Raw genomic sequence first — 24978 nt, 5'->3', positions numbered from 1 at the left:
AAAAAATAGCTAATAAAAGTCGAAATTCATTGACAAAAAAAAATGTCACTGACCGAGGTTCGAACCTAGATCATGTTTGTAATTCACTGAGATATGAGTTCTGACGCCTTAAAGCTCTCGGCCATTTCATATTTTTGATTGAAGATGCCTGTAAGTCACGTAACGTATGTAGGCTACTATAATATAGTGTAGGCCTATAGCGGCAAACTTGAAGCCGGTTGAAGAACAACAAAATATTGCTCTGAAAATAGTTAAATCATAGAGAAAACATTCGAAGATTCAATCTTGAGTGGGCCTAATGTTTTCTCTATATGGTTTGATATTGAAGAAAAATTATCTAAAACTTTTAATAATGAATTACGGAAAAATTACTAGGAATTTTTCAGTCTGAGTTTCACCAGTAGGCTTACCTTAAACTTTAGATCTCTGCTGTATTTTCCTATTATTATTGTTGATTGTATTGCATTAAGAAGTGGAATTCGATAATAAAAAAGAAACAATTATTACTCTACCTCACTTTTGAATATTGATACAATTATTGTACTTTGATTTCAAATTCGATTCTTCACTTTTAAAGACTTGCGATACTTACCTTTCTGACAATGGACAATGCAGCCAACATTATATTGTTGAGGCTATGGAGATATCATCGTATTCTATTGTTTGATATCAAAAACACAATAATAAATATTAAATTATGAAACAGTAATTCATAAAATATATTATAGACATGATACCGCGATTCACGATACATAATTATATAGATTATTACAGTCGTTATGAGATTATCTCTATGATTTTTGTGAGATCGGACACGATCAGCTGTTATTCAAGGTCATTTTACAGCCCTAGGGCCGTAAAGTTTTACCGGCCTGGTCGGAAAACAATCACTTTCGGCCTCCATATGACGCACGTAAACCAGCTCATTACATCCAAGTGTGGCGAAAACGTTTCTTTCGGTGCAGCAAACTGTCACTTTGCGCACTAGTTGCACAAATAACTATTTCCTACAGTTACCTTGAAAAGTGACCATTCCTGCACTGATTACAGATCGCAAAGAATCACTTTTCCGCTCTAGTGCGCAAAGTATTACTTTGCGTCCTCTTAATACTTTGCGTATTATCTTGCAGCCACCCCAATCAGCTGTTGACATTGTTAGCATGTATTTTGAATGCAAATTTTTTCTATCTATATTTTTTCTGATTTTCAAATCAAAAAAAAATGAGAACACATTAAATTATACATTTTGAATATTATTAATTATTCATTATTTGAAAATAATATTTTTTCATTCATAAATTGATTGGTTGAAAAATTATTTAGAAATTAAGATTTACTCGAAATTATTCAAATTTTTAAATTAATTGGATTAATTTAATTTTTAATTTGAATACATTATCGATTATTAATTTCCAATTGGATTATCAAGTTTAAAATAAATCGAAGTTGTTATTAATAACAAAATTATACAGACAAACATTTGATGGATTTCAGCCATCATTTTACCCATAATCAACCACTTTTCATATTCAATGGTAACTGTAGGAAAAATTTAATGTGAAATACGTGCGCAAAGTTCCTGTGCTGCACTCAAGATAGCATTCCGCCCTCGCCTACGGCTCGTGCGTAGACGTTTCTTTCGGTGCAGCAAACTATCACTTTGCGCACTAGTTGCACAAATAACTATTGACGCATCATCACGTCTGAACTACTGGACTTAAATTTTGCATAAAGATGCAAAATGTAGTTCATTCTTCAACCTTCATAATTATATGCTCAATAAAAATTCCATTAATAAAATCTTTCTTATGCTCTTTTAACGGTTATTTATTTCAAACTGTCAAGTGCTGATGGAATGGGTATCCCTAGATACCCTTTTCCGAGAATTGACAACTCAAGGTCCAAACTTCACCGTTTCATGTGGAAACATTACAGTTATACCTAGTTTTTAGCATATTCCATCACCAATCTTTGCTTCATATTATTGTAAAACTCTTCAGTCTGTAGTTAGTATGATTCATTATGATATTTTACTATTATACTCTTAATTATTTTTAATGCTGAAACCTTAGTTGAATTTATTTTGTTAAACTCATGAATAAATTATTCTTGTTCTGAATTCTTCAGCTTTCAATATCTTTTCTCCATATTAATTCTATAGAGAGATGAAAATACAATTTTGTAAATAATCCTTTTGTGAGAATGAACAATAATTTTTTTTTTAACTTCACCGATTTACGTTGATTCAACTCAATATTACATTGCCGTAACACAAATTGCATTTCATCATCAAATCGTTCTATACTACTTTAGTCCCTACTTTGTGGAATTCATTGACATTCAAATTCTTTGAAATCGAAATATATGAAATTGAGTTAAAATCAACTTACAATAAAATTAATGATTCAACATACATTTGAACATTAGGCGGGTAGTTACATATTGTCAGTTTTATGAAATCAGTGTATAAGCCTGCAAATGTTGTAAGTGATCGATATTATTGAAAAAATCCAAACTCATTTGAAGGTGGTTTGCAGCAAGCGAGATCAATATCATCCAGCACCATTTCCATTGTGAGAATACGGTCCTTAATATGGTAAGTAGCTTGTCAAGGTGGAGTGTCGTACTTTGAATAATTGAATCCAATTAATTGAACACAGCATGCGACAATGTCCTATTATCTGCTCGACTGCACCCAAGCATACTAAACAAAAATGTCCATTAAAACCGGTCCTCAAGCAGGGTACCATGTTTGTTTTATCCGAATCTAATAGAGACGGGGCCAAGTATCCCATCGAATTTGTTGCTACAGTATAATATTATTCTACAACGAGATTCACTTTAAACTATCAGAATTTTGTTGAATGGGAAGCTCTAGTGTTATTTATACGGGATGCTGACAGTTCAAATAGAACCCAACTATACAGATGATTCATTCTATTCGCTGGATTATCTGCCAAACCTGGCTCCTGTGGACTGTAAACATCAGGATTTTATGATAATTTGCGCCGTACACTCCGAATATGCCAAGTATTTATGATAATGTGCGTCATAAATTTCAGTCATGGTCGTCTGGAGAGTTTGTTACAGAAAAAAAGAAACGCCCAAACTTGATAGTGTTGCGAAAGCAGTTTCGTTTTGTGTTTGCCTATAAGTTACTTTTACCGTATGCCTTGTGGGCTAAGTCAGTCCAATCTGATCTGAATGGACACCTCTCTTAGCACCTACTATATCACGAAACTAGATTAGTCGGCTTATTACAAAAATTTCATGATAATTATACGTTTCTACGGAACAAAATGTCGGGTATCATAGAGCTTGAACGTGTGAAGAAAGCTTAGGAAGATCTGAAGGAGCTTGTTAACTCTACAGCACCTACTTCATCAAGAAAGTAGATAACTTAGCTTATTAGAAGATTTTTATGACAATTTTATCATGTTTTTATGGGACAAAATGTTAAGTACAATGACTTGAAGGTGTGAGAGGTGTGAATGAAGCAGAATCGGGAAGATCCTAAGCACCTAATTTAACGAATAATGATTTGTTGGATTTTTAGTAGCATACAGTTTTATGATCATTATATATTTCCATTAAGGGAAATTCTTATGAAGGTGTGCTTGGTGCTTGGTATGAAGGTATGAAGATTAAGAAGGCTTGAAGGTGTGAAGAAAGCTTACAGAAAGATCATTAGGAATTAGGAAAGAAGCTTCTAAATAGAAAATACAGTGAAGCTTGTGATACCGTACAGATATTGCTCGACTTACGCACCTATGTTATCACAAGAAGCAATTACCTAGTTGGAGATTCTCACAGATGATAATGAATTACAATCTAGCAAAGAAACGCCGGGTATCATAGGTTGAACATGACGTGAAGTGAACTTATTAAGAGGATCTCATTAATCTCGTGATAGAAATTGGTTGGCTTATAGTGTGAATAGAGACTCACATGTTACGTATGAGAACTCTATTCATTTTTAAAACATTTAGTCCAGTCAACGAAATATTATAAAAGGAAAAGTCTAGTAGATAATTTTTGACCCAACAGCTCTTTCAAGTATAGTAAGGGTGTAAACATATCAAAAGTCCTCACTCCTACCCCTTGTGCTAAGTGGGTGGGGGTGGTTTGAAAGTACCATACTTGGGTTTTTTGCACATATCTCGAACAATATGCATCTTTCGGATTTTTTTGTCTCGTATAAAATTAAAGCTTACAAATTAGCCTAGAAGTTTTATCTGTAACATTTTTCCATATCTCTCATAGTTTTTAGGTATGAGCTTTCGAAGGTGTTACATTTTAAAGAAAACCCCTTCCGACCCGAATTTTTCATATTTTTGGTTTTATAACTTTTTAACGATTGATTAATAAACTCCGTGCTAATCACAAGCTCATAGAGCTTCATATGATCTTCAATTTCAAGTATTATTTCATCATTTTACGCATCTCCCTACTGTGCCGAGCACTATTTTTAATTCAGGCCTTTTCCCAAGTTATAATAGTAAATTTAATACGCAATAGACTAGAGCCATTATTGTGAGTTAGCGAAATAAATTATTTTCTCTCTCTATTATGAACGGCCATGACTTCGAGTTTCCCATGATAGATATTTAAAAATTGTGGCTCCGAGTCGTCGAGGAATGTAGATTATGGAATTATCTCTAAAACTTAGCCTTCCTGTCGCGACATAGAGTGTGATAAGTTGGAAAACAGCAAGCATTGAAATTATAACAAACTACCGATTTTGCAGTTACTATTTGGTCCAAAGGCTCTAGAAGCCACGCGACGATTGGTCAAATTGATTCCCTTCGCCCAATAGGAGACCTGTTTCTAAATACAGTAGTGGGGGGATTCCCCAGCCGAGAGACCAGATTACGTTTCGGAGGACACTTTGCTAGGAGCACTACAAGAGTAAAGATGTAGTCATTATGTTTCGCCCTTTTTGGGCAGGTTTACAAGTTTATATCATTAGTTAATGTAGGAGCTAGTTTTATTTTTATTAAAGTTTAAATTTTCTAGTAGTGCCATGTCCTGAAAAGTTTAATTGTGTTTCTTCATCATGTATGAATAATTGTTTCTTCAAATAACCGCTAAGGTACGTAAAATAAGGTTAAAATATAATTTAGGGAATTTAATTGATTGAAACTTCCCTAAGCCTGTTATTTTTCAAGTTGATAATATTGATTGAGAATAATCCTTTTGATTTTATTAGTGATGGAAGATAATTATAATTTTTTTTTCTAAAGAAGTATAGAAAGTTTTCAGTTACGTTACATTTGAGTTATTGTTTCTGGAGATATATTATCGTAGAGTATTGCTGGAAGTCAGGAAGATAGCCTTTAAATTGGAATGAATTTTTTAAGATTATGTTCATATTGAGTTTAAGACTCAATTTTATATTTTTCTGACTGTGTTTTCTCATGGCGTTAAGGCTTTTAACTGAACGCTAATTTATTAAATTATAACAGAACTTTTGAATTATTTGTGAAGGAAGATCCATTAATTCTGATACAAAGAATCAGTAGTTTAAAGATAAAAATCTATATAAAATGAGGATTCAAATAGAATGAGAGAATTTAATTAATTGTAATCAATAGATAACTCCTGTTTTAGCTTTTGATGAATTGTAGGAAGAGTTAGAAATTAATGCTGTAATACATTTATTTACAGCGGTTCATGTGTGTCCCCAAACCAACTTCATGTACCACCCCTTTGGTTCCGCAAATTTATGTAACACCACTTCAAGACACCCGTTCAGACGACAGGTCAAGGGACGTAAGAGGACGTCGCCGTCAAGCCAAATTCAACCGGTAAAAGTTCACCGCCAAAAACAAGGTACTGTAACCCCGACGATAAAGCAACGTACAGACCAACGAAAGTGCAGTGTAGTGAAACAAAGGTTCATTCGAGAATGTCAATCAAAAGTGGGGATTCAAAATTATTATGAAATGGGTTATATGGGTTACTATCGACGAAATTTGGGTTCAACGGGCTTTTCTTTCTTGAGTAATTTCATGTTGAAATTACTTGTTATTTTATGACTGATATTGTTTGGTTTTGTGACGTATTGCTATCTAAACGAAGGATAGTAATGCGCCCCCAAATCAGATGAAGAATGTCAACAAAGTAACATGAAATTGTTGTTTCTGTTGTTCGCTTTTAGTTGCCAATGTTTATTGAAGCTGTTTGTATTTTTCAATTATTTCAAATTGTAGTGTTATTCTATAGTATAAACCTATTAAATCAGGCATGGCAAGATTAATTGAAGTTTTCTTGACTCTAGCCCGTTCACCTGCATGAATTAGGTATAGACTCAGGTATTTTCTAGATGTGTCTGCCTATTTCTAAATTCTAAATTTTATTCAAAATTATCTTCTTTACCATCTTTTAAAAAGGTCAGGCACACTACGATTGTTGCAGCCGTTATAGTGTTGAGTGTAAAATCTTTAGTAGAAGATTATTCTAGAATAGATCAATAATTGACAATGTAATTTGGTCACAATATCTGGAACATAATTTTTGACTCTGCAGCTTCACTAGCTCCTACACCGCTTACGGGAGTGGCCGTAGTCGAGTGGATGAGATGCTGGCTTTGTAATCCAAAGGCCCGGGTTCGAATCCCAGCCCGGGCGAGATATTTTTCTCGGGCCACTCCCGTGTTTCGGATGGACACGTTAAGCCGTCGGTCCCGGTTGCCTAAAAAACAGTCGTTAGGTCATGTCAGAGGCCCTGAAATTAATCAGTTGCGACCTGAAAACTCTGACACCAGACCGAGCCAGCCAGGTCACTCGATATTATTATTATTATTATTTTACCGCTTAACTGTTTCACTGCTTCACCGCAGCTGACTATAGCTAATAGCTGAGCATATCAAAAGTCCTCATCACTAACCCTTGTGCTATCCCTAAAAAAAGCGGCGGGGTCAAAAATTGTGTTCCAAACTTTTCCCTCTATACTTTTTTTGTGCATTCGTTGCCTGGACTAATTTGCCAATCAATTGTCAATAAATTCTACTCAACTTTGGTAGATATGATATAGCCTACCCTTTTCTGTTTTGAACTCTTTTCTTACATGCCCCTGCATTATTATCAAACGTTCTTCCAAACATAATGTTAACAATAACTTATCCCAATATTCTTAGGGTTCAATTTCTGCTTGCAGCAATGACTCTCAAATTGTGAAGATTCCATTTTCCCCAGACCTTGTAGTATTCTGACTCATGTTGAGTGTGATTTACATGTAGCTTACACTAATAATTCATTTATTCAATATTCATGAATTCAAAATAGATCAACTTGTAATTATTATAAGAAAGTATAATAATCTTGAGACTCTCTCTTCTAAATAATGAAGCTTGAAAAACTCACAATGAATTATTATTCTTGAATGTACTCATGAATGCAGAAGATATAGATAGTCTCAAAATCAGCATACTTCGCAAAATTTCAAAGTATGGTTTTGCTATCAAAACCAAATGATAGAGGATAAACAGAAATATTTCATGATATTCATAAATCTTGGATGATAGAATCTATATCTATATCAGAGATATCTGATATCTTGAAGTTTCAAATCATTTCAAACACAATTTTTTTTTTAGCCTCACAGGTAATATCCATCAAATTATTTTATCACTATTGAAGCATGAATACATAATTATATATTTTTCTCTTTTATTGATTACTAAACTAGCAGGTAACCCATGCTTAGCAAGGATCTAATTAAAAAATTAACAAACTGAAATTTGACGAAATCTTGAAGGATTTAAAATAGCTCAACAAACATCCTAGGTAGGTAAATTAAGAATCGTTATGCAAAATTTCAAATTAATCAGTCCAGTAGTTCAGACGTGATGATGCGTCATTCGTGAATTTCCTATCCCATACGTGTATAGCCAATTATTTCCTCTATTATTATAATCTATCTATCTATACATATAAAAGCGAAATGGCACTCACTGACTGACTGACTGACTGACTCACTCACCCGCAGAACTAAAAATCTACCGGACCAAAAACGTTCAAATTTGGTAGGTATGTTCAGTTGGTCCTTTAGAGACACACTAAGAACGGATTTGGAAAAATTTCCAAAGATACGCCCAAAATCTGCGTTTTTCCAGCGTTTTTTGCCGTTTCTCAGCTTTATCGAGAACAAATGAACAGAAAATTTTCAAATTTACTACAGAAGCTCAGCTGGGGTGTAATAATGTTGTGTTAGAAGGAATTTGAAATAACGCCAAAGATACGCCCAAAATTAGCGTTTTTTGCGTTTTCCCAGTTCTTTCATCAAGTAATAGACAATTGGAATGTTCAAATTTAAAATGTTTAAATTTGGTACAGAGGTTAAGCTAGGGTCTAAAAATTTTGTGATGAGGTAACTTTAATATTCCATCAAAGATACGCCCAAAATCAGCATTTTTCCAACGTTTTTCTCAGCTTTTCTGCGTTTTCTCAGTACTTTGACTTTCTGATGGAATGAAGTTTGCTCAAATGAAAAATGCTGGCGAGCGAAGCGAGTCCGCTGATCCAGTCGGGGGTCCAGGGGGCGGAGCCCTCTGGCTAGACGGATATGGAGAGCGAAGCGAGCCTGACGGCTGGTATAGGTATGAAGATTAAATATATATATCTTAAGCCTATGATATGATTTGAATATTGTAGTAGTTCAATTCAATTCAAAGAGTTCTTTATTCCTCATAAAAATAACAGAGAACTTTTTGAATTTAATTAAATTGAACTGTTCTGCTACACTATTTGAATCATATCATGATTTGAATATTGTAGCAGTTCAATTCAATTCAAAGAGTTCTTTATTCCTCATAAAAATAGCAGAGAACTTTTTGAATTTAATTAAATTGAACTGTTCTGCTACACTATTTGAATCATATCATAGGCTTGAGAAATCATACATTCAATCTTATTAAATTTATAATGTGGTGAAAATGTCGATGTGTTCCAAACTTCGTTCATGAAGTTGTATACGAAAACATAATAAATCTTCAATAAGCACCTGTTTCTCACTCGACCCCTATCAGAAACATCAATAAACAATAGTTTTCATTGCAATATCCCTAGTACAATGTATGAGACTGTGATAATGTTAATCTCACCAGGAATCTGTATTCTGTAAACGCATATAATAATGACCAAGCTTGAAAATTCTTGCAATATTCATTCTCTTATCCATAATCAAGAAAAAACAATAGACAATTATTGTTCCACACTTGATTATCTTAACTAAATGGGAAATGCAAATTGATTTCGTCATCCTCAAGATAATTAAAATTGAGTTGATGGCACTATTGCATTCAGTACATATAATAATAATCTGCAGTCAGCTATGAGATTTCTATCTCAAGGAGATAGGAGCGTCAAAGAAGAATCTCTTCAGTCTATAAGGTGTAATTTTTTATGCATAATTTCCCATATTGTTCAGAACAATGTAGAGTCTAAGAGTAGCTTGTCTCAAGTTTGACGATAAACTACATAGCCTACAGTCCTACAGTCAATTGATGACGAATAGAATATCTATATGAATAGAGAGCCTAATACGAACTATAATACAAATTATAAAATTATTGTTACTCAGTTAATGTATTGATAGTTCAATCTTATACCTCAACTTACGTTTTAGTTGTATAAAACTTACTTTCATAAGTTTTCCTAATAATTTTACTTTTTCTTCTGGTTTGCAGTCATCTCTCCTCACGAGTCACAATGACTCAAGAATCAAAGAAAACAATTCCAAGATATTCTCTAATCTTTAGAAGTTACATCTTTATTACATCAGGTTACATTGCGTGTGAGTATTGTTTCCTATTCTAAGTTCTTTATCAATGTTTTATTTCATCACGAGCTAGGATTATCTAAATCATATGGCAATATAAATAATTTCATCAGTGAGATATTAGATTTTAGATATTAGTGAGATATTAGATATCAATTAGCAATAATTTGGAGAGCAAGAGTCAGTCTATTTGAGGTTCTTATAAAAATTACCATTCTGATTAACCAAATTTGAAGTAATTTCTACGACAAAAACCACTTATCTCATTTCAATCAATATCCCTCTTCAAATTCGTGTTTTCAAAAGCCTTTTAGCTTCACTGTTCTCCATGCTTGTACCTTGTACACTACTGAAATGTATATTATCTGCATTCAAATATGAGATTGCTCATTGCTATGTGAAATTGGACTGTCAAAAAAGCATCCTTCCAGTTCCAATAAGGGCTGATACCCATTCTGACTACTCTACTAATAAACTACTGTCCTTTGTACCCTCTGTCATTAGTATCATTGGGTACAAAAGTATCACCAATTTTGTTTTGTAGGAGAATATTTTATTCATGTGGCGATGTAAATCATTTCAAACAGATACCAATGTTTATTCAAATAATATTTTGAATGAAGATTTGTTTTAAATTTGTTATGGGTGCTACTTCAAGGGAAATGTTAACCAACAATAAATAGAATTGAGTAACTACAAAATAAGCTCATCCAAAAACTCTTCAACTCTCTACTAACTCATTTTTTTTACTTCCATTTTTCCAATTATCTCTCAGTCGAATGCATTGTGAATTTCAGGAGCTCACGTTTTATTGCAGTTCTCATCTCAACTAGAAACCATGACACCTGTATAAATTACCCCAATAGGAAAGCTATTGATCAGTAAAGAACATGAATGTCGCTTTCTCACCAATGTGTTCAGCTCAATATACTGTTCTGTATGCCATTCTTTTCCAATCGAAACTTCATCAACTTAGGCATCATACCACTATTTTGATCAGTTAAACAATTCTATACTAAATACTACAGTATCGTATATTTGTATTGTCTTTAGTTGTAGCAGCCTGGATCAAAATATTCAAATGAGTGGGAATCAACTCAAATCATTTTTTTTCACCAAATTATTACCAGTAGTTCTGTGAACAGTAGACCTCACGCAGTATTCTCATCCACAAGTACCTGATTGAAACTATAGACCTTATGGAAATACAGCACGGCAATAGACTGGCTTCTCCACACATCTGTGTAATCACTTGTCAGCTGATTTATGATTAATAATTCTATAGTCTGATTTTTACTCTAATATTGGCGTATGAAGGAGGCTCCTTTTTCCTTTTATATTATCCTTGAAATGCAAAATATCTAAAAACCTTGTATATACCTCGACGCGCAATTAAAAAAGGAACATACCTGTCAAATTTCATGAAAATCTATTACCGCGTTTCGCCGTAAATGCGCAACATATAAACATATAAACATTCAAACATTAAGAGAAATGCCAAACCGTCGACTTGAATCTTAGACCTCACTTCGCTCGGTCAATTACAAATCAATTCACATACAAAAAAAATTCAGAACAGAAAAAAGAAAAATCCTCATAAATTACTAAGAATTAATTATGGATTGAATAGAATCTTTACCCTGGCAAATTACCCTCCCTATTGAATCCTCTGATTACTACGACTAGTGAACACAGCAAGTATTAGTTACACGGCAAATATCTAGAACAATTATTTTATGAACGCTACTGATATTAATATCCATTATGTTTAATATCTGAGCCGATACCATGTATATCTGTTACAATATCTCTCGTCGATATCGAAGTACTAGTTACTTGATAAATAAAAAAGATACTCTTAAATAGACTACCACGATAATTTTAAAGGAAAATACTTCCAACAGTAACATGGATTAGTAAAAACTGACATCGATCTGCTGATTAGAATTAAAGCCAGTGATTACCAGCAGGGGCATATACTTTAAATGCTAAACCACGTTCACAGCACGGCTATGTATCCGATGGGTATCAGGAAGTGGTTTAGGTAGCCGATAGGAAACATATATCCTTGAAACCTTCGATATGCATCAGAAACTCAAAGATACATATCTGATATATCAGGTTTGTATCAGATAGGTAGATGATACATGTAAATGATACAGATGTAGATGATACAGGTAAATTAATGTCTGCTATGGTGATATGTACCAAACAAGTATCAGCGGTTACGTATCTGATTCATCAATGGAACATATGAGATATGTAGCCGCTGATACATAATTTAGAGGTAATAGAAGTAATCTAGCATACCCAATGTAGTAATTGGTTATAATATATAATCTGGGGTGATATCTGGGTTCAAACGAACAGCTTACATTTATCCGTTTAATGGTGCATGTCGACCTAAGATTGATCTTGCTTACTGAAACTCATAATTCAATATTTTTTTCTATAATTCTAATAACTTACACTTATTTTGCAACAACTAACAACAGATAACGTAACATACCCATCGACAGATCCACGTTGTCTATCACAACAGAGCAGCACGTCCGCATGGAATCATGCAACGTCGGCCGGAAACCTTCCACTAAAAATCCGGTGCTGGTGTATATCCTCCCGTTTGAAAACGTGCGTGTCAATCCAACCGCGACGGTAAATCCGTCGTTGCACTGCGAAAAAACTCGGTCACTGTTACAACGCGTCGAAAAACGCGCCAGACTTGAAATCACCACAGAAATAGCCACTCGACCGTCGGCTGGCACTATCAACATCCAACTGGTTCTTATCAAACGACTGCGTTTGACTTCGGCAACTTGCATGCTTGTGGAAGGAGCGATCCCATTGGACGAGAGACTCTCACAGCTGATGCTGGGGTGAAATTCACTTGAAGCTTTCAGCATTGATTGAACGAGAAGCATTGGAGAATATACATGGAGAAGCTGATAGTTTGGAGTAAATCTCAGTATAGGCTCCCTGTGTTCTTCTACGTATAACAGGTTACTCACAGGTACCCACTCCTTGTAACCGGTTGCTTTGAATGTGTGTCTTGAATGCACTCAACTGTATCCACTCTATATATAGTTATAGATCATTCTGTTTTATATGAAAGAGACGAATTATCAATAGTGATACATTCTCTATAGTTATAATAATAATTTATGAAATCTTTTAAAACAGAGTGTAGTTATGGGTAATAATTCATCTTCACTTGGAGTATTCATATTCCAGTCACTATATGTACATTATCACTTGCATTTTATCATTGGAGTCTAATATTCTGTCATGCTGTATACTGTAGCTATGATGCATTAGAATTCCTATGCCACAATAGAATGCTTATGGTGATTAATTTCATTATTCATAGTAGTTGCCCGATTCTTGATATTTTATGTACCAGAGAAGAATAGGAGTATTGACAATGATTTTTTAAATTGTAGAAAAATACTTCTTGCAGTGATTATTATGTTAATATTAGTTATACAAAGTATTCTATTAATTTTTTTTTCAGTATTATTCTATGTTAATATTAGTTATGATCTCAAGCATTTATCATGACAGGAAAGAATGTGATTCAAAACAGAAGAATAAAATAAAAGAATAGACCAAGCGAATGTTTGAAGAGGAGAAAGAAGATTATGAGGGAGATGGGTCAATGAAGGAGAAACTGGGAATTGAAGAAGAGGATGGAAGAAACATTATTGAGAACAGTGAATTAGAGAACAGGAATCAAAGAGAAAATGAGAGAAAACCAATAAAATGAGGAAAAGGTGGATGAATAGGAAGAATGAAAGAGGAATACATTAAGGTGCGGACAGATATACGCGCCGCGAACATGAGCATGAGCAATTCACTTTTAATCAGCTGACTATATCTGTATTTTTACAGGAACGGTAAGATACAGATATGAAAAGCTTGGCATCAGCTGATTAAAAGTGAATTGCTCATGTTCGCGGCGCGTATATCTGTACGTACCTTTATGTAGAGGCAAACTTGGAAGAATAGAAATACAAACGTTCAAAAGGAACAGACAGGAAAGGATATACCGCAGTAGCAAGATTTGCGAAGAAGATTAAGAGCAAGCAAGATAAATGTATCAATAGGAGGAATTGGGAGAAAAATAAGGAGGGGATGAGGCGGAGGAGAAGGATGAAAAGGGGTTGATGGGAAGGAGGAGGAGTAGGCGATGGAAGAGGAGGCGGAGGAAGTAGTGGAGGATGAGGCGGAGGAGGAGAAGGAAGATGAGGAGGCTTTGGAGATGGAGGAAGGAGGAGGAAGAGGATGCTGAAGAGAAGGATGAGGAGGAGGAAGAGGAAGGGAGGTGGAGGAGGAGGAAGATGAGAAGAAGGATAAGGACGAAGAGCATGAGGAGAACGAGGACGAGCTCGAGGAATAGGTACACTAATATTTTATAATTATAATCCACAGTAATGGAGAAAAGGTGGAAACCTATTTTAAAAATGAAAATATTAAGTAAAATTAAAATTAAGGCTTTTGTTGGTGAGGAGTTCCTTGCGAGAAGGTCCCACCACCTGAATATATAATTTAAGCCGTTAATGAGCCTTACAACTCTCATACTTCTAACTATTTTAATATATTATACTTTAATGGTTTTACAACCCATTATAATTTACTCCTCTTAATAAAATTCATTCAACACAATCCTCGTCTATCCTTATCGTCGAATCCTCCTCTGTAGAGACATACAGTCTCAGTAGCCAATGTCTTTGAAGTTGATGACCATTATAAATAAAGTACAAGTACAACTACACTTCTAGCTTACAAGTACACTTATAAAGCAGTTGTTGCTAATGAATTGGCTTGTCCAACGACCACTTGCCTGATGTCTGTCAGCTGTTGCGGCACTGCAATTAGAATTCAACTGAACGGCCGTCAAGTTCTTGACGTTTTTTATTAGCTCTTCAGGAGATAGTGTGATAGTGTGCGAGGAAAATTATGTCATTTCTATTCTACGCATTCTGAGTGCGTAAATGCAGTACTCTTCATTCTTGCGACTGCTTTCCTCCTTCGTCCTCTCTGTCGCTATCTATCTATCTATTTTCCTACTTCAATCGAATCTCTTTTCTATTTTTTCTATGCCCTCGTCGTAAAGATGAAAAAATCCTCTTGATTATACGCTGAAAAGGTTCATTATAAGCTGAGGCAAAAAATTAATATGTCCTTACTTGAGAGACCTTAACACCTTTGGAAGAACTTGGACAATGTGCTTTCATTGTTGTTCACTGCTCAAGCACCAACATACAGTTATCACTTTTCGATGATCTAATAAGTCCAATCAAGTATCTTTCAAATACGGATTACAGTAACTATACTCTAAATCTAAATAAATAAGTTATGACTTCAGTAGAATATCCGTGTTGCCAAATTATCCGAAATTTCAATCTCTTCATGCAAGCCCATATGACTGGATATTAGACAACACTGTCAATGCAAAGTTGGCAATTTGAACACAGCCTGTTATATGGGCTTGCTTGAAGAGATTGAAAGCTCGCACAATTCGGCAACACGGATACAGTACATTTACCAAGTCTCAACTTATTTAATTCAGAGTATAAGTAGATTGGTTATAGAATCAGGATGTGCAAAGTGATCAGTATAATATACTCATATACATATATATGTATATACATATTATGTATACTTATAATATACATATTATGTAATCACATTTTCGTCTTGTATAAATTTGACAATTCAATATATCCTTTTGTCAGAGGTCAGTGGATGAAATAATAATGCCACGAAAACCAATCAGAGAAACTGGTGAAGAAGACACGTCATGATTGACACGTCAAGATTCTAGTTACTGTCTGCTGATTGGTTGAAAATATTGACAATTTTCACAAAATGGCGGTAAAGCTATTCGAAATGGCGGATCGGATACGCCACTTCCCATTTTGAATTCAAAATACAATTATCGTGAGAGTTTCAAATATTTAAAAATTGAAGTCACTCAATAACATCGTATGGATGTTCTTCTTCAAAATGATTTATCAATAAAGAAATAATAAAAAACCAAAATGAGCAGATTATCTATTATATTTTTATAACAAGATGGATGTCATTGACAAACAGTGAATTATTTTTAATTCGTACTTTTGTGAAGGCAAAATAATATAAGTTCACATACACAGTACGGAAATCCATATATCACTCGATTAAATCACTCTCCACCAAGAATAAATCTGTGAAGTGTGAACTCAACAACACCCCAATCGCCTGCAGCTTAATTCTAATCAGATCTTTAATAATGTAGCGAAACCAATAATTAAAAATCAATCAAGTGAAAGTATACTTTAACAAGCTGTGAATTGATCCAAAATTACTCTCATACAAATCATGATGTATACATAGTTATAATTATGAACACCGATATTACCATATAAATGGTAGCAATTGGTTTCGGCGTTTCAATTGATCATAATCATCATCATGATAATCGAGAATGAGGACGAAATATATCTTCCATGTTGTGTCACACTCACACTTGTTAAAAAGATTTTGAGGATATTTTATCTGTTTTATTCCCATCTAAACAAATTAGTAATGTGATGCAATAATTATTGTCACGAAACCGTGTTGACATCTCATGGCAATAAGTTATCGCATTTCGTGTGTCTAGTGTCGTCCTCATGTGCCTTGTAACTTTTCCTGGGTTCGAGTCGAATGACAAGTTAGCTAAAAGTTGGCCAAAAGATTCTGGCTATTGAGCAAGCTTCGAAAATGTTTTGTTTTGAATAGTTAATCTGCTTAATGTTTTTCGTTTCTTCTCTCAAGCATACATTCAAGATCCAAGTAGCTAATACTGTGAACCCTACTTAATTTCGAGAATATCATAAATATCAACTCCAATGTAATTGAATTATACTGTACTCGAATATATTATGAGGAATGAATTTTGGAGAGATCATCATCATCATCATCATCATCATCATCATCATCATAATCATCTTCTTCTTCTTCTTCTTTCTTCTTCTTCTTCTTCTTCTCTTCTTCTTCTTCTTCTTCTTCTTCTACTACTACTTCTCCTTCACTGACCTTTGTGAGATCTCAATTTCAGCTTCATTACTCCAACAACTTTTCTTGCCAGAGAGATGATAACATCCCTCCCACCCCAATATAACTTCAACTATTACTGTCTTGTTCAACATATAATATTATTGTACAGGGTGGGGCAGAGCCGATTGACGATTTTGTAAGGGTTATAAGTAATGAACCGTTCAACTTGGGGGAAAAATTCTTTCATGGGTTCAATTCAGTTTGAAATATAGTTTTTATTGTTAAGTTTTGGGAAATTATATCAGTTAAATGGCGGCTAGCCATTATATCAGCTATGTATATAGGCTACGTGAATATATACGAATATATTATTTTATAATCATTTTTTAACACACTAAAGATAGAAACAGACTCACTTAGATATTATATACACAGATTGACATGAATGAAAGGCTGAGAATAGTAAGTTGATTCTCACGTAGCCTACGTGTTCAACCAACCACAAATAAAACTGAACCGCGATTGAAAATGGCACGTCTTGAGTGTCAGTCAGTCAGTCAGTCAGTCAATGGCATTGCTGTAACAATGCTCAACATTGGATTAATTGAGGATAATAAATTGTACTCAATTACACGTGTCATTTGAAACTAGGTCCAACCTGTTTATAACCACTGCAAAGTAGGTCCAAGCCTTCGTCTCTAGCATTCTTTCTTGTCCTTCTTATTGTTAGTCTTCTTCTCCTTGTACAGTTTTGTGCCTCTAATTCTATTCATTTTTCTTCTTCTTATTCTTCTTCTTTCTCATTCCCTTCTGCTCTCTCCTAACTTTCATTTTAGTTTCTTTTTATCTGTATCAATTTATCTGTATCATCATGTACCTTCTCATTACCCTTCTCCCTTCCACTGTATTTATCATATCACCCACCTTTTTTCGAAAATATTCTCGTGTCTTCTGCTCCTTTACTATCTCCTCCTACTCCTTTACTGTCTTCTCCTCCACATCAACATTTTCTCGCTGATTCTTTGTGCCGTTTCCTCCTCCTCGCCCCTCTCATACCGCCTCATTCCTCCTGCCATTCTCCTTCTACTCTTCTCCTTTCCCTGCTTTCGCCCTGTAACTTTTCCTGGCATTAAATCTTTCATCCATTCGTGTTTATATTAATTTGTTGATTATTCCCTTGGCTTTTCCCTCTTTTTCTCTAATTTTTTGTTCTTCTTTATGTTATTTTTCTTGTTCTCATCCTTCATTTATCCCTTTTCCACCTTCTCCTTCTCAATCTTCTCTTTCCTCTATTTGCCTTTTGTTCCCTCATTACTTCTCCTTCTTCTCTCTAGAACTTCAACTATTTCCTCTATTCGTACTTCGTAGACTTCAACATTTTTTTCCAACTTGTTCTTTTTTTCCTAAGCTCTTATTCCTTATCGTTATTCTGCTTCACATCCTCAGCAAATCCACTCTCTCCCTTCATGAATATCCTTTCTCTATCTCTTTACTCCCTAATTCTATTGATTTTCTCCATTATCTTTTCATCTTCTTTTTTTGATCTTCTAGTTCTCCTTTTACTTCTTCTTCTTCTTCTTCTTCTTCTTCTTCTCCTTCTTCTCCTTCTTCTCCTTCTTCTCCTTCTTCTCCTTCTTCTCCTTCTTCTCCTTCTTCTCCTTCTTCTCCTAATTCTCCTTTTTGGTCTTCTTCCTCTTTAAATCCCATACCTCGTTTTATCCTTTCTTTCCTAATTCTCCAAGCTCTATTAGAAAAATTTCAAATCGAATAGTGGAACGATTAAAGTGTCGAGCGTATAAGAGAGTTGGCTTGTGAATTAACCATGCAGTAGCCTATAACCTTTCACGATGATTTAAGTATTCTAGAATGTGAGCATCACCACTTGTAAGGTAATTTTTGGAATGTTCCCTGTTAGTTCATTAGTAGACTATACATTATTGAGAGTGTTTCAAGACTAGAAATTATGCGAACTATAGGGGGTCGTCAGACTTGCTTTTGTAAGCCAAGTCTAACAAGTTCATTATTTGTATTCATTTCAATTCGCGTCTTCAACCGTCATTCGATCTCATCATTTCTAAATAAGAAATTGAGTTTCATTCGACCATCCATCCTTGGATTATAATAATAGATTATAATTATTATTTTATGAATGTATTATAGGCTATCTCACATGGATTTACTATATAAACGCACAGAAAGGATTATACTTTAAAGTGAGTTCACTGTAAAGTTTCAGAACAGAAGAGGGATTTGTTCATAGTCCTCATTCAGTCAATGCGGACAGTTTGAGTGAATCTCACTATAGCAGAATAGATATCACACATCGTACTTTTCCTATAGTCAACCCCTCCTGCACGAAAATAGTCCGATGGAAATTGAAACAGACGAGTAGCTCCTCACCTTTCCCCCACAGTCATAGATGTTTCCTATTCGGCAGGTGTATTTTTAAAATACAATTAATTCAATTATTCTCATTCATAATTCGCTGTGGAAAACGTTGATCAACTCCTCGGTAAACGCTGCACTCATCTGTTCCAATTTCTATCGGATTATATTCGTGGGGTTGACTATATTAGTACGTACTATAATTACGTGATGAACACATAGACTTATTCAAGTATTGACCAATACGTATTATCTGTAAAGTGGTCAACACGTAGATAATAATAGGTTGGTCAATACATAGTAATAAGGCCTATGTGATTACTCTGTTGTATATCCATACTTTTTCACTGTTAAAATTAAACTTGAATTTAAAAAAAAAAACACTTTTGAAGTGAAAATGCACTTACTTTTGTAGTGACGATCATTTCGACCTGTTGTTGGTCATCATCAGACTGTGGGAATTTACTCAGATGCAAAGGTTATGTGTGGTAAGGGATGAAGGTGGTGGAATAGGTTGTGGTGGGGGTTGGGTTGGTGGATACTTAGTGAGGCGGTAATTTTGAACTGTGGACTATTTTGTCAAAGAGTGTGTGGGAAGAGAAATTTATTTGATCATTTAGGAGACTGTTGGGAAACTGTTTTGTGTGGTTATAAATTTTGTATTGTTCCAATAGGCTACATTGAGTTTTCTGCTTTTTTGTGAGATATGGAGGATTTCAAGATTGGTGGCGATGTCGGTGTATGTGTGATCTGTTGATATAATATGGTCAGCAAAGTTTGAGTGGCTATGTGGTTTATTAATGGCTCTGATGTGCTCTTTGTATCTTGTCTGAAAGTCACGTCCAGTCAGTCCGATATACAGTTTACTACAATCATTACATTTAATCTGTAGATGCCTGGTTGCTCAAATCTCTGTTTGTTTGTTTGGTAATTTTGAAAATGTTTTCTCAGTGAATTTGATGTTTTAAAGGCAATTCTGCATTTGAGTTTTTTAAAAGATGATGCTACTTTCTGTGATTTTTTGTTGTAGTATATGAGTGTGATGAATTTTTGGTCATTTCCCATATTATTCTTGGTTGATGATTTTGTTCTTATTTTGTGGAGCCACTCAAACTTTGCTGACCATATTATATCAACAGACCACACATACACCGACATAGCCACCAATCTTGAAATCCTTCATTTCTCACAAAAAAGCAGAAAACTGTATGAATGTATTGGAACAATACGAAATCAACAACCACACAAAACAGTTTCCCAACAGTCTCTTAAATGATCAAATAAATTTCTCTTCCCACACACTCTTTGACAAAATAGTCCACAGTTCAAAATTACCGCCTCACTAAGTATCCATCAACCCAACCCCCACCACAACCTATTCCATCACCTTCATCCCTTACCACACATAACCTTGTCATCTGAGTAAATTCCCACAGTCTGATGATGACCAACAACAGGTCAAAACGATCGTCACTACAAAAGTAAGTGCATTTTCACTTGAAAAGTGTTTTTTAAAATTCAAGTTTGAGACTTAGATCTGTAATGATACTTATTGGTCGATACTTAATAATACAAGGAGGAGGAGGAGGAGGAGGAGGAGGAGGAGGAGGAGGAGGAGGAGGAGGAGGAGGAGGAGGAGGAGGAGAATTATTGTTGAGTGTTCTAAAATACATAGAAATATGAGTATTCTCTTATTGATGAAAAAATGTATAGTCTCATCAACATTGCTGTGGACCTACTTATCTCATGTAAAAAGTACTACAACTAATGATAATTATCTTGTTTGTTTACCTCCGGTTTCTGTTATTTCAAAAAAAAAATACGCCACTTATTGTAATTTTAGCTGGAATAAGAATGCCTATCATTCTTGGCCGCCTCCAATTTTATAATGGTCGTATTACCTGGGTTTTTGTATATTTTGAGAACTTTAAAACGCCGTTGGAGAATTACACCAGAGACAACTCATACAAGTAGCTTATCTTACGCTTATATTTTCTCTATGATTATACTTTCAAGTGGATGGATCAGAAGTTTCATTCAATGAATGACTAGTATTCTCCGTGATTTCAAAACATCACGGGTCGCCCTTATGCAACCGAATTAGAATGTTTTTGATTGGGATTGTATATAGTAGGCGGCTCTAATTTCCCCGGCTAGTTATAATTTATGCCATAAAACTCGTTCCGATCAAGACAAATGCTCCAGCAACGTGATAGTGATTCAATATTTCGTGAACTGCCAACACACTGCGCTGTATTTCAGAGATTCTATGTTTCGATCAGATAGATTCGACTGTTGAAATCGGACACGCCTATTAATCAAGAGTGCTCTATCGCTTACACAGTAGTTGATTATACTTCCACCTTTGAAGTATATAGACTAAGATTTCAAGTTCATATAGAACATACATTGACAGTTTGCAGATAGAATTTATCTAGGATAGGCTAATAATATTCACTTTCTTGTTGAGGGTTACTAATCTTGTATTTACATAAGAATTGGACATTCATATACTCATAACATCTAGAAAGTAACATTTATATATTCATTTATTCCATATATTTATATTTTTCACAACATGCTTCAACTTCAAAGTCATTATAATATGTTGTGGAAAATAGAAATATATGTTGAAAAGGGTACTTTGGTTTGAAAAGTTTATGCTAAAGTAATAATGGAATAACGTACAAGACGTTCATCACTTACCCAATCCTAAAACTGTACTTCTAAGTCAAGTGAGGAACGCTCAGAAGACTTACTCCTCTTATACAGTACAACTTTCTTATACTACTATCAATACAACTTATTGTAGTCTATTCTATCACATAGTGAAGAAATAATAAACCTTGGTTTTGTTTATTTATAATTATCTTGGGATAAGGAAAATAAAACCAGTATGAGAAGGTCTAAAACTAAAAAATTGTAAAAGTGAAAGAATGAAGAGTGGTAGGCCAAATTCATCCTTGTTAACTTCTTCAAGTTTCGTAATCCTATACTTATTTAATAAGTAGTTGACTACTTAACTAATGCCAGCCTTTTAGATAGCTAACTATTGCTATTCAGGTTATCTATTCATCTGAATTCTCTCTTTATCCAACGAATATAGTAAGACTCAATTCAAACTGGCAGCAATTGGTTAAATTATGGAAGCATCTTTGATAACTATAAGAAATGGCGACAGTTTGAAGTAAATCTCACTGAAATAGGTTCAGCATGAATCTCAGCAGGTCTCAGCAGGAATAGTTTCAGTGTTCAGTGGATGAGTAGGCTGCTTTTATATTAATTTATCTATTCTAATATGTCCATCATGTATCTAGGTATTAGAGTAGGTTACTTCTCTATCTACCTATCCATCTTCTCATATCAATTCAAACAGCCTGAATATGTCCATCAGGTCCTTTCAGCTACATTGAGATTCCCTTCACACTGGCAGCATTCCTTTCCAATAACATGAATCCCTCTCATTCTACCAATTCTGACAGTTTGAAGTTGATATCACTATACGTCGCTGTGAGTCCACACATTAAAACATCACAGAATAAATCAGTCATTGCGAAATTCTCCATTTTATTATCCGAATGTGACAGCCGAAGCTATTAAAGAATTAGAGAATTAATTTGAGCGACTCTTGAAGAGCAATCGGACAAGTTGGACCACCTTTCGTCTGATTTCTCAATGCTCTTTTCTCGAGAAGGTCAGGCAGGCTGGATGATTCTTGAGAGGAAGAAGAAGGAGAAAAGAAGAAGAAGGAATTCCGGTAGGTTTTGCAATAGTTTCAAATTATTTCTAAACGTTATTCGAATGTCAGTGGAGAATAACATGTTATTTCAGAAGATGAAATGATTGATTGATTGAGTACTTTATTTATGTAGATTACAATATATACTGGCTTATACACTTGTATACAATAGTTTACAATACAGCAAAGTTATAGATGAATTTACATAATGTAGACTAAGAAAATAACTATTGAACTGTATATTATATGAAAAAGCAATTTGTAATATAATAACTATAGATAATAATCATATTGTTATGCATCTAATATCATATTTATGCATATTGGCGGAGCTTTGGACATATCAATGTCCATTCTTTGGGAAGAATATTAAAAATATCCTCCCCACTAACTCTCTACCAGAACGTTAATTTCGTTATTTAAACTAAGGATTTATTTATTAATGGAAATATTGTAAAAGTTTTAATCAATATGAATATTGAAGAGAAAAAAAAGAAAACTGATAAAGTAAAATAATTATATAGGTAGATAAGATCAAATAATTGATTAATAAAATGAAGTAGGCTGAAAGTAGATCAGGGTTATCAAATTTCAGTAATATACAGCAGTATGCAGTGGATAATTGAAATAACATGAGTTTATATAATATATATATATATATATATATATATATATATATATATATATATACAATTCGTTCTATAACATGGTTTAAAGGTTTATATTGGTGGAATGGGTGAGGGATGGTTGTCATGTGATCGTTCTAGGGCCGGACAGTTTCAGTCATTTGTTCCAAAATATGTTTTTTTAAAGTCAGGTTGAAGCTCGCTCGGCTCTCGATAGACCTGATAGAAACAGGAAGTGTATTCCATGCACGACAGGCACTGACTAAGAAGGATTTTGTGAAAATAGTAGTTCGATGATTGGGTATCCTTAAAGTACTTTCTCCGGTTCTAGTATGTGAAGCATCTATCCTCCTACCTTCAGAGACAAATTTGAAATCATCTTTAAAATAGTTCGGATTACCGTATTTCAAGATATCTCTAACAAGCTTGACTATTCGAAAAAGCCTCTGATCGGGAAGCTTCAATGTTGAACTAGCAATGTGGGCTGGGGTGATATGATCATGGCGTTGGAGAGAGTAGACGAAACGTAGACAATAATTTTGGCAACGCTGTAGTTTATCATTCAGAGTGACTTGCATATCGTTAAGAACAGAATTACAATACATTAAATGTGGGAAGATGAGAGATTGAACCAATAATAATTTAATGTTTCTAGGGAGGATATCGTGCATTTTCTTCAATGCATGCATGGCTGAGAATACCTTTTTACAAGTTTTGTTCACTTGTTCTGACCAGTCAAGAGTATTATTCATAATAATGCCTAAATTTTTAACTGAGCTACAGTAAGGAATGTCATTACCGTCTACACTAACTTTGTGAATCGATTCAAGGTCAATATTGTTTATAAGACGAGAATATCCAATTATAATGGGTTGTGTTTTGATGGGATTAAGCTTAAGGCCATTTTTCTTTGTCCATTCCACTATCGAATTGATATCCTGATTCATTATTCCAACTGTTTCATTAATTTTTGTTATGGGACAGCTTAAATAGATTTGAAGGTCGTCTGCATAAGTATGGAAACTGGAGAATTTGATAATGGAAGAAAGGTCATTAGCATACAAAGTGAAGAGGAGAGGGCCTAAAATTGAACCTTGTGGTACTCCATGCATAACGTTTTTCCAAGTTGACTTTTTGTCACCGACAGATACACATTGTTTCCTACCTAATAGATAGGATTTAAACCAAACTAACGAGTTGTGACTGAAACCAAGAATAGCCAACTTATTCAGAAGGACTGTATGATCAACAGTATCGAATGCTTTAGAAAAATCAAATAGGGTGAGGATGGTGCATTTTCTTTGGTCCATAGCTAACCTTATATCATCAGTGACACGAAGCAGAGCTGTCTCAGTTGAATGGAATTTTCTAAAGCCTGATTGAAAGTTATGAAGCTTACTATTGTTGTCTAGAAATTTTACAACTTGA

General features: G+C 34.4%; 2 protein-coding genes across 2 annotated transcripts in view; both read right to left on the bottom strand.

The window, feature by feature from the left end:
* Positions 1-12559, bottom strand: part of LOC111055866 — a 46649-nt gene extending 34090 nt beyond the window's left edge. The window contains exon 1 of the mRNA XM_022343171.2: positions 12290-12559. The gene's annotated coding sequence lies outside the window, so the exon portion shown is untranslated. The remainder of the gene's footprint in view (positions 1-12289) is intronic.
* Positions 12560-14571: 2012 nt separating this feature from the next.
* LOC120352811 overlaps positions 14572-24978 on the bottom strand; it is a 44350-nt gene continuing 33943 nt past the window's right edge. The window contains exon 3 of the mRNA XM_039435083.1: positions 14572-14645. Within this exon, the coding sequence (XP_039291017.1) occupies positions 14572-14645 (74 nt within the window). The remainder of the gene's footprint in view (positions 14646-24978) is intronic.

The sequence above is a fragment of the Nilaparvata lugens genome, chromosome 8, assembly GCF_014356525.2.
Source record: "Nilaparvata lugens isolate BPH chromosome 8, ASM1435652v1, whole genome shotgun sequence".
Lineage (NCBI taxonomy): Eukaryota > Metazoa > Arthropoda > Insecta > Hemiptera > Delphacidae > Nilaparvata > Nilaparvata lugens.
This window is presented reverse-complemented; position numbering and strand designations above follow the sequence as displayed.